This window comes from Mya arenaria, chromosome 10 (genome assembly GCF_026914265.1).
Source record: "Mya arenaria isolate MELC-2E11 chromosome 10, ASM2691426v1".
Lineage (NCBI taxonomy): Eukaryota > Metazoa > Mollusca > Bivalvia > Myida > Myidae > Mya > Mya arenaria.
In genome coordinates, this window is record NC_069131.1 from 14,961,097 (window position 1) to 14,974,662 (window position 13,566).

At 35.9% G+C, this 13,566-nt stretch overlaps 1 protein-coding gene across 1 annotated transcript; it reads left to right on the forward strand.

The window, feature by feature from the left end:
* The first annotated feature begins 5,488 nt into the window (after positions 1-5,488).
* LOC128204068 (uncharacterized) lies at positions 5,489-9,838 on the forward strand. Its single transcript, XM_052905405.1, has 2 exons — positions 5,489-5,898; positions 8,345-9,838. The coding sequence occupies exons 1-2, from the start codon at positions 5,529-5,531 to the stop codon at positions 8,722-8,724; spliced, it is 750 nt and encodes a 249-aa protein (XP_052761365.1). The 5' UTR covers positions 5,489-5,528; the 3' UTR covers positions 8,725-9,838.
* Positions 9,839-13,566: the final 3,728 nt, after the last annotated feature.

Here is a 13,566-nt window from a genome sequence, read left to right on the forward strand (position 1 = left end):
TAACATGGGAATTTTATGTGGCCTCTAACGTGGGAATTCTATGCGGCATTTACGTGGGAATTCTATGTGGCCTCTAACGTAGTAATTCTATGCGACCTCTAACATGGGAATTCTTTGTGGCCTCTAACGTTGGAATTCTATGCGGACTCTAACGTTGGAATTCTATGCGGCCTCTAACGTTGGAATTCTATGCGGCCTCTAACGTTGGAATTCTATGCGGCCTCTTACATGGGAATTCTATGTGGCCTCTAACGTGGGAATTCTATGCGGCATTTATGTGGGAATTCTGTGCGGACTCTAACGTTGGAATTCTATGCGACCTCTAACATGGGAATTCTTTGCGGCCTCTAACGTTGGAATTCTATGCGGACTCTAACGTTGGAATTCTATGCGGCCTCTGACATGGGAATTCTATGTGGCCTCTAACGTGGGAATTCTACGCGGCATTTAAGTGGGAATTCTATGCGGACTCTAACGTAGTGATTCTATGCGACCTCTAACATGGGAATTCTTTGCGGCCTCTAACGTTGGAATTCTATGCGGACTCTAACGTTGGAATTCTATGCGGACTCTAACGTTGGAATTCTATGCGGACTCTAACATGGGAATTCTTTGCGGCCTCTAACGTTGGAATTCTATGCGGACTCTAACGTTGGAATTCTATGCGACCTCTAACATGGGAATTCTTTGCGGCCTCTAACGTTGGAATTCTATGCGGACTCTAACGTTGGAATTATATGCGGACTCTAACGTTGGAATTCTATGCGGCCTCTAACATGGGAATTCTTTGCGGCCTCTAACGTTGGAATTCTATGCGGACTCTAACATGGGAATTCTATGCGGACTCTAACGTTGGAATTCTATGCGGTCTCTAACGTAGTAATTCTATGCGACCTCTAACATGGGAATTCTTTGCGGCCTCTAACGTTGGAATTCTATGCGGCTTTTAAAGTTGGAATTTGATGCGGCCTCTTACGTGGAAACTCTATGCAGCTTTAACATAGGGATTCTATGCGGCTTCTAATGTTGGAATTCTATGCGGCTATAACGTGGGAATTCTATGTGGCACTTACGTGGGAGTTCTAAGCACACTTTAACATTGGAATGCCGTGTGACCTCAAATTTATATAGCTTATTGCTTGCCCTATTGGTGTAGCTATACTTTGGTTATTTTTTGGTATTCAAACCCGATATTAGAAATAAGAACATTCGGACGAATTCAGAAGCCTTTTCGCTGAATTCGCTTGCTCTTCATTCATTTAAAGTATCAATCATACATCCATTCTTGCTTGTTAAAGATACACTCTTATTCCCAATTGTTTTACCACAATTAATACAATTGTTTGAATATACTAAAGGGATGAATAAATGTCGAAAACAATGGTTCTTATGAAGGATACTGAGTTTAATTTAAAAGAAATGTTCAGAAAACGCGGTATTTCTACCTTATGACACGATAGTAGATCACAGTAAATAATTATTTTCACACTCACCAATCATCTAATATTTTTGCGATTTTAGCTATTAAATACACAGTTACAATCTTGTTATCAGTAAAAAAAATCCATAAATGCATTAATAAATAAATAGTTAAAAGATTATCACTCCAAATTTATGTTTGTTTGCACGTGTATGTATTGCTTTTGGATAAGAGTATCACTTTAAGGTATGATGTAATAAATATGAATACATGTTTGAACTGGATTGTAGTTTAACTTAGTGTAGTCACACAACTCAAGGAAACATGTTACTGTCTAGCTAAATAATTCCAGAAAGTTTTTTTAAACAATTCTAAACACATATTTTTATAAAACCGTACCATAACATGACTTAACTTTATTGCGTCCAGTTACACGTGTGTGTTACAACAAATGTGTCTTAATAGAGGACTTAAACTTATTCAAGGTTTTGATCTTTCTTAAATCTTGTGGTAAATTGTTCCATAATGAACACCCACGGTAGGCAAATAACTTTTTACCAAAACTGTTGACCTTTGGGTAAGAATAGCGTCCACTATCAACGAAAGTACATGTATATATACTATTGGTCGTAGTTGACACCCTAAACCTAGTACTTTAATTGTGTGCAGTACTTAGAGGAAAAAAATGTTCCAACATATATGAAATGGCTGTTTTAGTATGTCTTTTAAAAACATGACAGAGAGTAATAAAGTCTACTCTTTTTGCTACGGGTAACCAGTTTAAAGTGGTGAACTGTTCCTTGCCAATATGGGATCTAAAATCTAAATTTAAAATAAACCTCATAATTTTGTTCTGGGTAATCTGTAGCTTGTAGAAGCAAAATCAAAATGGTACTGAATAATGGACATAACTAGCAACCTTTTAGTGTGTCCGTTAAAGAATTCTCGTTTCCTATACAGAACCTTGAGTCTTGCATTAGCCTTTTTGATGACTGACATAGCCATGTCTTCAAAAGATAAGCAGTTATCAATAGTTGCACAAAGGTACTTTACTAAAAGTTGAGGATATGTTGAGGATACATTGATAAATCACGTGATAATGTCAATCAACCAATCAAGCAACACCACAGCCGTAATTAATTTTCAATCGCGTTATTAACGCTAATTAAAACTGTGGTCTTTACGATATTTGAGCAAATATCAACATTGGCTGTAGGGTTCCAGCTTTTGGTATTTTTTGTTTTAACACTCCTTATGATTTGCCACACTTTATTTCGTAATTATAAAAAGTGCATTTTACAAACCATAATGGGGCCGTCACACCATGACGTTCTTGGTCAACGTTCTCCGAACATTTTAATCGTTCAATTTTTGAGCGTTCTAGAATGAGGATGACACATCTTTCGTGTGATTAACGTGTGCCTAACGCATGACTAACGTGTGCCTAACGCACGGGAAGCGTGTAACAGCGACCAAGTAAGATACCCCTGAAAACCATTAGCGTGTGCTAACGTGTCACTGGCGCGCGACGAACGATTTGTCAACGTTAGACGAGCGTGTTGAGAGTATGTTAGCAAATAAACATTGTAATTTGGTCAGTTTCTTGTAGGATGAAATAAATATCACTACAGTTTCAGTAAAACAACATGCCACTCCGTCCAATAGAATATCTGTAGACAAATACACTCATGAATGCATGTATAAAACGTTCTTTGTGCATATAATCAGTAAAAAATTGTTGTTATATGAATCAAATTGACAGAAACGTTGGATACAAATTCATTTCATTACAATAATTCTACTTCCATAAAACAAACGTAGATATCTGTTCAGTACCAATCAAGAGCAACATGTTTTGAGGATGACTTTAACAATGATCTCATAGATGCAACCGTCGTCCTGATAAACACGATCATAATGTATAAACAGCAGCGGGTAATGTGCAATATATCTTTTATCTTATGTTTTATAGTCTAGTAATCGTTGTTAATGCAAGCAATAATTTGAACTTGGTGTGTACTACCATTAATATCATTTATTTTTGTTTAAATTTAAATGCATTGTTTTCATTCTGTCTAAAAGCGTAGATTTTGTTACGATGTTACTTGTAAAAAACTGCAAGCGAATTTTAACATGCACTTTGCAATTTATTCATTATTTCCCTTTTTAAACAGTACAGTATTTTCAACGCCATTATATCCTACAGTGCAATATCATATTTACAATGTCATTATAAAGTGCGATACCAGGATTAAGTTTACAAAGACAAGTATACAATGAAAACTTAAGGGACAAGCTCAGAAGGAAAACAAAAACCAGTTAAGAGGCACACGGTAAAGGCTCTTACGGCACCAAACGAAAGCCACAAACATACAAACACCACAAACAGACCATACACGCTTAATAAAGACCCGTGATCAAAGGAAAATGACGAGACTTGGTCGATGCTCTATATTTTTAATTCATGGCTTTTTTACCTGAGGCTTTTTTCATCAAATTAATTGACGGTTTAGGTAGTTAAGCTAAATGCAGAAACTCTCGGTTTTCAAGTACTTTTGATTTACCTAAGTGTCAAAGAAAATGCATTTTATAATAAAACTGGCATATCAGCATGGAAATATAAATATTCATAATTGCAACGCCAAACGAATTTAAAGTGTTGACGCCTCATGGGTACTTTACTAATTTAAAAACGTTTAAATGGCACATCCATCTTCATTTGCTGGATATTTCGGGCGGGATAACCCATTAGCAAATGCCACATAGAACCGCGACGTGCAAACATGTATCTTATAGTAAAAACGACGTTATTTCACCAAAGAAATGACGTCTTTATTTGGTGTTACTGACAACATAACTGTTGTTTCCTCATATATACTATGCGAATAAAAGGTGTATGATTTTTTTGTATTAAAGTTTCTGCCTAATGTAAACCATATGTAATAGGTTTCAAAAATTTTATAAAGTATTTATTGAAATTGGTTGCATTACATACTTTATGATATACGACCCCCTTCTGCCTGTCACGGCTGCTATATATCTGGAAATGTCAGAATTGTAGGCTTTCAACATACACTTATATTTTTATCTTGGGTGTGGATTTCTTATACAGCATATGTAAGAAAGCTTTTCCAAGACTATCGTAGTATAGCTTAAAGTAAATCGGATATAGTTAGACACAAGCCCTCGTTAAAAAAATCACAGTTCACATCAACATAAAACTTTGCGTCGTTTGTAACTAAAACCAACGATACACATGCGAAAACAAAAATGATTAAAAATTGATTCTTAAAATAAATTAAAACAAAATATCAATCATAATGTCCAATAACCACCTACGTGAAATGATTGTCGGTCATTAACCTATGTGTTTAGTGGATACAATACGAACCACGAGTGCGTGTTTTGAAAGGAACGAATAGAGAGAGGTTTGTAAACATCCTTCCAAAGCCTTAATATAATGTAATTGTACAATTACAAACTAAAAAATCTATGACCCAGTTAACAAGAGTATAAACAATCCTAATGGTACACAGAATCGTGCTTTATTTAATACGCAATATAAATTTGCACGCATTACATATCGCAACACCTTATTCAACTCCAGTGTATTATTGCCGTATTCCAATATGATGACTTCAGGTAATAACAAGAGTCGTTATTAAATGCTAAAATGAAGCCAGAAAACAAAACAGTGCGTTATTCAAATAGCATTTATTTTAAAATCATGTATCTTTTAAATGACTAAAACCAGTTATGTATAACATAAAACGGATATTTAGTAGTGCTTTTGATCCGTAAATCGTATTCGACACTCGTGGACTTTTGCAGAATTTTAATTCTAGTACCTCGTGGAATACAAATCTGCAAAAATCCATTCAATTCAAATACTACCTACAGCATTAAAACACAGTTCATATAACCGTTTCTTGTCCTGTCTTAACCTTGCAGCATTTTGAATTCTACGAGGACTTAGAATAATTTGAGAAAATGCGGTATTTAAGTATCCTATAGCTGCACCTAGATGTTGTGAAGATTTCCTTCTCATTCGCAAACATTCAGCTCACATGTCAACTAACAGTAAAAGCTACTGAATGTTAGAAAGAGAATGACTGGAATACTTCAGCTGTTGTTACTGGTCAGCATGACCAAGGCCTCTGAGCCATCGTGTCCAGCGTGCTCCAAATACGACTACGAAGAAAAGCTGCTCGAGAGAATGATTCGCATGGAGTTCGCTTATGAGAAAGTCTTAAAGGAAAACAAGGATGTGAGCAAAACTGTTGAGCAAGACCTAACGCGGATCAAGGAAGAAAACGAACGTTTATACGCGACCGTTCAGACCCTTAAAGATCAACAGGAGCAAGCAGAACGAAGACTGTTTTCACTCATGGAGGAAGTTGAGAGAAACCAGTCCAGCACACTGGAGAAGATAGTGTCCGATGCTAACAAAACAATTGCCGCCTTTAATGATATGAAAGGTAAGTTCATGATTAAGCTTTTACACATAGAGTTGAATGACAACGCATTAACTAATGATCTACTTTAAGGTTTGCGCCTTAAGAGCGCAATGCATTGTGTGCTCTCGAGCTATATGGAATATTAACAGTTATGGTCTAGTTTTGATTAGCATGAAATTGTTGAAGACTAAACATGGTTAGCTTGAACTTACACTTAATGTCCCAGTTTTGGGCTCAACTGAATGTTAAGGTGATTGATCATCGTCTGGAGTCGTCCGTCCGTCCACCCGTCGTCAACATTTTCCTTCAGAACAAATTATTCTAAACCAGTGGTACAATTTAACCATCATTTGCTGGATTGTTCCATGGAATGTCCTCTTCCTGTTTCCTTTAATATATCTAATTTCTAATTTCATGCAGAACTCTTTTTGCCATGGCAACAGAAAGGAAAACTTTAAAAATATTCATTTCAGAAACTGCTGGCCCAATTTCAACATAATTTCACAGATATGTTTTTACGAGTGACTTTTTATGAAGCTCCTTCACTCCATGTTCATTTGAAAAAAAATAGCCGCAAGGGGTTGGTGAACCTTTTCACCAAATGTCTATGTGGAAAACGTTTTGTACATATTTTCCTCAAAATCTGCTTCCTGTGTTGACTCTGCCTCAAACTCATTCACAATATGTTGATTGTAAAACACATTGTATCCTTGTGCGGGGCTAGTTTCCATTAGGTGTCTTTATTGAAAACTTTGAAAATCTCAAAATCAAAATAAACAATTTTAAGATAACTTCACAGATTTCTTCAAACTCCTTTACCACGTTTTGATTCATAAAAAATACATGACTACTAGGGGCGGTGCTAGTTTTCAATATCTCTCTAATTGGAAAACTTTGACAATCTTCTCTTCAGACACCATTGGCCTGATTGCAAAACATTTTCACAGAAATGATACTTAGGTGACCCTTTTATCAACATAATAATACTCATCATAATTCTTCTTTTTCTCTTCTTTTTCTTCTTCTTCTTCTTATATTATTTTTATATTTTTTTATTAATATTTATATCATTGTTGTTTTTGACTTAAATAATGTAACAGTATGTCCGTTCTTTTTTAACAAAAATTTATTTTTCATGTTTAAAAAACGGGACGTATGATAATTTCACCTGCGGCATACGGGCGGACGTAGTCCAGTATGTTGTCCTATCAATTACCGTATAACCCCTTGTCAGATCAGATGAGCAATATTGGGCCATCTTGACCATCTTGTCCTTTTTTACATTGAAAAATTGTCATGTGAACAATCGAAATATATATTGATCGGAATATGCATTACATTCAATATTTGTTTGTATTGTTTCTTTACAAATAATCATAGTTTAAAAGGACCTAAATTAGTTTAATCAGTGTTAATATTTAAATATATATTATTATTTCAGAATGAAAAGTGATGATTTTCTAAATATAAGATGATATCATTTAACATAACTCCATTAATTTCAGATGTTATTGAGTGTTTAATAATGACGCCAAGATGGGACAGTCATCTGACAGAAAACTATTTTACCAATCACTTTGTTCTTAAGATATACCAATTCAAATATGTTTGCATTAGGTTAGAGTCCACTTACCCACGTAGTAATATCCTCCAATAATATAATGTTTTTGGCTATTTTAATGACAGAGTAATGATTTACCATTAAAACCATACCCAACCTTAAAAATAGCCCTAAACAATTTCAAAATCGATTTTAGAAAGAAAAGAAAATGGTTAAAAGTATTCCATTTAAACATTTTCACCATAGAAAACCAAGAACATTTTTTGTATCCGTGAGCATACAAACCGACTGGTTTGCCATGCTTCAAACTACATATATCGATGACGGTCCAAAGTGTTCCCCACTGTTTCCGAAATGTCAGCGATTTATAACCAACATGACATTGGTATGATTACTGTCTTCGCCATATCTAACTATTTTGCAGCATGACATAGCATGGTTTTTTATCAAGAAAACAGCATGGTTGTCTATTAAGAAACCATTGTTTCAATTTGTTTATTATGAAACCGCATTGTTTACATTTACAGATTATTACCCTGTTTGAATGGCAATCCTTTATCTGTGTTTAATTCAGATAAGCTGTTTAGTGCAGTTTAAAAAAAAACACACGATCATATACCCTCCATCATTCTGTCATGCAGTTTGGGCAAATGTGACATGCGCTTCTTTTGTTTCATCTACCATTCAGTAAAAGCACCCGATTCGGAAGAATCTTCTCTTTCGGAAATTATCCCGTAATCGAAATGTACATTGTTAGCTGCACATATTAAAAATTACATATTAAAGTAATGTGGATGCATACAAACCAATAAGATACAGCTTGTAAAGCTTTTAAATATAAAGCACACACAAACTATACTTGATATCTATAAATATATAACAATGTAAATATATATCATTTTTCAGACCAAATCGCTACCCCACTGGTGTACTTCCACGCCCGCTCTCCACAGACCGCAAGCCTGTCCACAGGTGAGGTGATCGTGTATAAGTCAGTGGAGACAAACCAGGGCAACGGCTACAGCTCCACCACGGGCAAGTTTACTGCTCAAGTACGCGGACTCTACTTCTTCTTTAAGCATACTTGTACGCTTCCAACAACATATGCTTTACTCCAGATAGTTAAGGAAGGTTCTGTCCTCATTGCAAGTAATCATTATGACAAGGACCATTATACCTGTACTAGTAGTCAGGCGTTTGTACAGCTTGATGCCGGGGAAACTATCTGGGTACAATGCTCCAGTGGGGGCTCGTCTAAACAACTGTATGAAGATTCCCTTCGTTAGACCAGTTTTGGTGGTTCTCTCATTCACAACTGACGTTATTATATCATTGATCATAAAAATCGAAAATGCAGAAAACATACAATATAAAAAGGGAAGTAAATTTCGCATTGATAAATAAGTTATTTTAAAAATAAGATGTGATCATTACGTGAATTATTTTTGTTATCATGTATTGTTAGTTAAACATTTTAGATACCGCCTGTGTACACCGTCTGTGTGTTATGTCTTGCTTATAAAACTGAGAACACGTATGTTAAAATCAAATTATTTTTGTGTTATATCTAAGTAAGCAGTATACATGTTGCCATCTTAAAAAAAACTTTATTCTGTATCGCCTGTAACCTTTTTGTCAAGAACAAACCAGTGTCAGATGTTTTGTTAGTTTGTGAATATATATAGCAACACTTATTGATATACTTACTTATAAATGCTTGTTAATTATAGACACATCGTTCATTTGGTTTTGATACTTAAAATTGCATATGCTGATGGTTTGGCAGAAATAAACAAATACTTATGCCTGCGATGAACTCATAAAATCGCTATACATTGACAAGGCAATGTGTGTTTCATTATTTTTACCACAACATCAAAATATATTGGAAGCAAAATTCTAGGTCAAATGTCATGGTAATATTTAGAAATCATAGCGCTCATGACAAACGTTTAGACCTTCTCTGTTTTCCAAACGACTTATTCGACTGGCAATCAATGTTGCTCGTTGTATATGACCAAGGGCCTTATTCAATACAATAACAAACCTCTACATTCAATGAATCAGCGGTTCTGGTCAGCATAGTTCACTTTTATTCATATAATAAGAGTTATAGAGTCATATTCCACCTACTTGTACCACAAATAGAAAAACGACTATTGCTACAACCACTGATATTAAATGTGCTATTTCAATACTGAAGCTTTTGTTTACTGCTTTATAGTTTGAATATGCTTTTAATAGTTTTGACAATGATAATCGTGATAATAATTATGCTGGCCAGCAGTGTTATTGTTGTTGTTGCTGCTGCTGCTGCTGCTGCTGCCGTCGCCGCTGCTGCTGCTGCTGCTGATGATGATGATCAAGATGATGATGCTGATGGATGATCATGATGATTTAATTGCATACACTGTAACAGAAAAATAAACATCTGCATTAAAAAAGCGAAATATAATTATGATAATTACCATCTTTCGCAGTTTTAATTATTATACATCATGGGCCGGAGTGTCCCTGTGCAAGGCTCGAAGTGGTTGATCCGTATTGGCCTTGGCAATAGGTGTCTGTAAGTTTATTAATACTCGCACTCGGGCCATTAGTTATAGAGTCCAACGCCTACCCATTTTGTAACTGTATAGTTTCCAATGTCTGTCCTATCGGGAAACATATATATGTTAATTGTCGAACTCATAATTGAGTCAAGTTAAATGTATATCCAATTGATAGCTGTATAGAGTCCAATGTAAATAAAATTCATAGCTGTATATGAATGTCTGTCCAATTCATAGCTGTAAAGAGTACAATGTATGTCAATTTAAAGCTGTATATGAAAGGTCTTGAAAGTGTCCACTTTATAACTGTATACAGCCCAAAGTCTTTCAAATTCTGTAATTGTACAGAGTCCAATTATTCCTATGGAAGGTCTTTAAAGTCTTTATAAGTGTCCACATTATAATTATATAACTGTTTCGAGTTCAGTGTCTGTAAAATTCTGTAATTGTATAGAGTCCAATGTTCTTCCTATGGGAGGTCTTTAAAGTATTTTCAAGTGTCCACATCACTGTTTAGAGTTCAATGTCTGTCAAAATGTGTAACTGTATAGAGTCCAACGCATGTCTTATCAGCATTTTATTTAAAAGCAGTTATATATCTTTTGATTCCAAATACATGTTTATCTTTGTGCAAGGTATTTCTTTTATTCATAAATTTCAGTTCTAGTCTTCAGTATAACATGAATTCTAAGGAATGTTGAAATATTGTATGACATTTCCATCTTGCTGTTAGACAGTCTGGTTGTATAGGGCAAACTTAAGCCCAATTCGGAAGTGACTACTCAGTGTTACATGCTTTTTCAATTAACACATGACAGTGAATAAAAGCATGGTTATACCATCTCACAGCATTGGCTGCTTTCGATCTTTACAGATTTGGAGCCGAATGGTTTAATTGTGACTACGGTTTGTTTACATTTTCAACATATTGGTTGTACTCTTATACCGGATGTGTTCACTTTAACGAATACACAATGGTTATGTTCAACTAATTTAATTGTTTTAATGTTGTTTAATGTTGTTAGAACGCAAGTAGAGTTTTCTCCCCATATATGGTGTTAGGGGTAGTGAAACACTAGAAATCAGTGTTATTTCGAGTACAAATTGGTCAGTTGACCATAGAATGTATAGGACATTTATTTAATGATCTCTGACCTATAGAGAATAACGTCAACCATATACCGGGCATTTAAGAGGAAGCAAGAGAAGATGTTATCTTCCCTGCGTGATTCGACGGAAATAAACGAGAAATGTTCCGATTTGTTAGCTTGAGTTGACAGCCGAAGCGGTTGGCCTGAGTATACCAAATGCACCACTCTCCTAGCTCGCGACATTAGCTGTTGATTCTCTATTCATTAACAACCGATGCAGTCGGTGACGATGTGGTCTCTAAGGTCACAGTTATTCCAGATCTCTGCAGCTGAATAGAAGAAGCCAGGGGAGTCAACGCCGACCCATCGGAACTTAACTGTCAGCTTCTATTTAAGCCATAGGGATGATTGAGTGTTACCTCTTATAGTGAAAGTACATGGATTCGCCCTTTTTGGTTTTATTATGGGCTTGTACTTCCCGTCCAATGGCCGACAGCATGTGAAAACTGCCATCTGGTGTTAAAGATTTTTGCTGCACCTCATCACTCGTCCGGGGCAATAGTGACGTTTTCTTCATAGTACTCTGATACTATGGTATAGCAGACTTCTTTGACCATGAAGACAATAGTATTACGTGCTCCTCTAAATGAGTGCTAGCATCTGTCTCCAACGTCAAGGTGAGGAAAAGTGGCTACAATTTTCAGACCTGATTGCAGTACCTTCTGGAAGAAGGTCGTGGAATTGGAGGTGCACAACTCTAGTGAAGTTCTGTAAGACGGCCACATCATTTGTCCTCAGCTCTTCCGGTAGTTGCATGGTTCTTGCCGATATCCTCGCGTCCCAGGAGCCGGTCCCTACATTAAAGGATGACTTGATCAGTTTTTGCCAGGTGCAGATCGATGGTCGAGGTTCAGCACTTTGGCTTAACAAGGAAACAAATTATTTGAAGCACTAGATGGAAGGGTGTATATAGGGTCTCCGGATAAAAGAGCGTATCATATATATCGTACCCCATCCATCAAAACGTACCGCAACTTAGTAGAAACGTACTGCAACGTAGAACAACGTGTTACATCGTATCAAAGTGTGACACAGTTTGTCATGATGCGACAAGAGGAACGAGGCTATAACGAAGCATAGTGTCAACAAACTCAACAAAACGTATCAAACCGGCGGTACACACAAGATTAACGTTCAGTTATGTTTTAGCTACGTTTTGAAACTTTATGCTACATTCTGCCTCTTTATCGCCACGTTTCCACAACGCTTTTTTGCACTTGTTGTGCGTTGTGGCGAAAGGCCAGTGTTTCCAATCAAAATTTGCAGTTCACGTTTAGTAACGTTTAATCATGCTGTAGCCACGCTATTGTGTCAGTGTTTCGACTTTTCTTATTGTCTAAACCTTTGCTCAATAACAAGGAACACATTTTGAAATTTTATGCGTTTTATAACTTAGTTTATCAGAATTTATATATAGAATTCAGAGTATTACACTACAGTTGAAAAGTGCAGTTTGTCGGAGGTCATGGCGGAAACGAGCAACTGATCAGCCCCGCCTTATCTTGACGTTGGTTGGTCGGTCGGGTATCGATTGGCTGGTTTGACTGGCGTCATGTTTTTTCAACAAGTGGGTGGATCGACCAAAGAATTGTAGTGAGTTTTAATGCAAAAACATTGACTAGCATACAAGCTGACGCTGACGTTTACCTAGCACAGATCGTCATTTCCATACGCCGTGATCCAGTCGGTGTGAGTTACGTTTATTGTCTACATTGTATGAAAAAAATTGATTATTTATGTGTGATTGGTATGTAAAATATTACAGCCTTGTAAAATATGGTTCTTGCTTTATTTGGATGCACTTTTATTATTTCTTCCCCATCTGACAATGTCAGATAAATACGGAAAACACTGAGAACTAAATTATTGTTACAAACTACAACATATTCTGCCAATGGTCGCTTAATTAACCGTCTGACCGCGAAGTTTACGCCGCTAGACCACCAGACCTATATATACATACAAGTACTACCACAAGAAACTACAACTAATTTATAGAATGGTACAATACCATGTACACGGTATAATGCGGATTGAATCTTTAACTTAAGGAAAGGAAGTCTTACAACAGACATATGTTAGAGTATGCGGATGTTAAGCTCCATGCCATTAAAACTTATCAGTTCCACAAGGTACCTCACAAGTTACGACGAACAATATCAACATGACATGACATATATAATTCATTTTATATAGTACACATGTTTTGCGGCAATTTAAATTGATGCCGAAAAATAATAAATGGGATTAGCCTTATGATAGTTCGATAGAAATCATATGACCAACGTGAGAAAACAATGTCGAAATATTTTTTTGTTAAAGTATCCTGTACATTCATGTATATACTTTGTATTAACATTATATAATCCGATGGCAAAAAGGCCATTTCAAGTACGATTCAAGGTATATAATGGTAACAACATCT

Excerpts from the sequence above, each read along its gene's own strand:
- LOC128204068 (XM_052905405.1), top strand. The coding sequence starts at position 5,529 with ATGACTGGAATACTTCAGCTGTTGTTACTGGTCAGCATGACCAAGGCC. Across the intron at positions 5,899-8,344 it reads CGCCTTTAATGATATGAAAG|ACCAAATCGCTACCCCACTG; the intron begins GTAAGTTCATGA and ends ATCATTTTTCAG.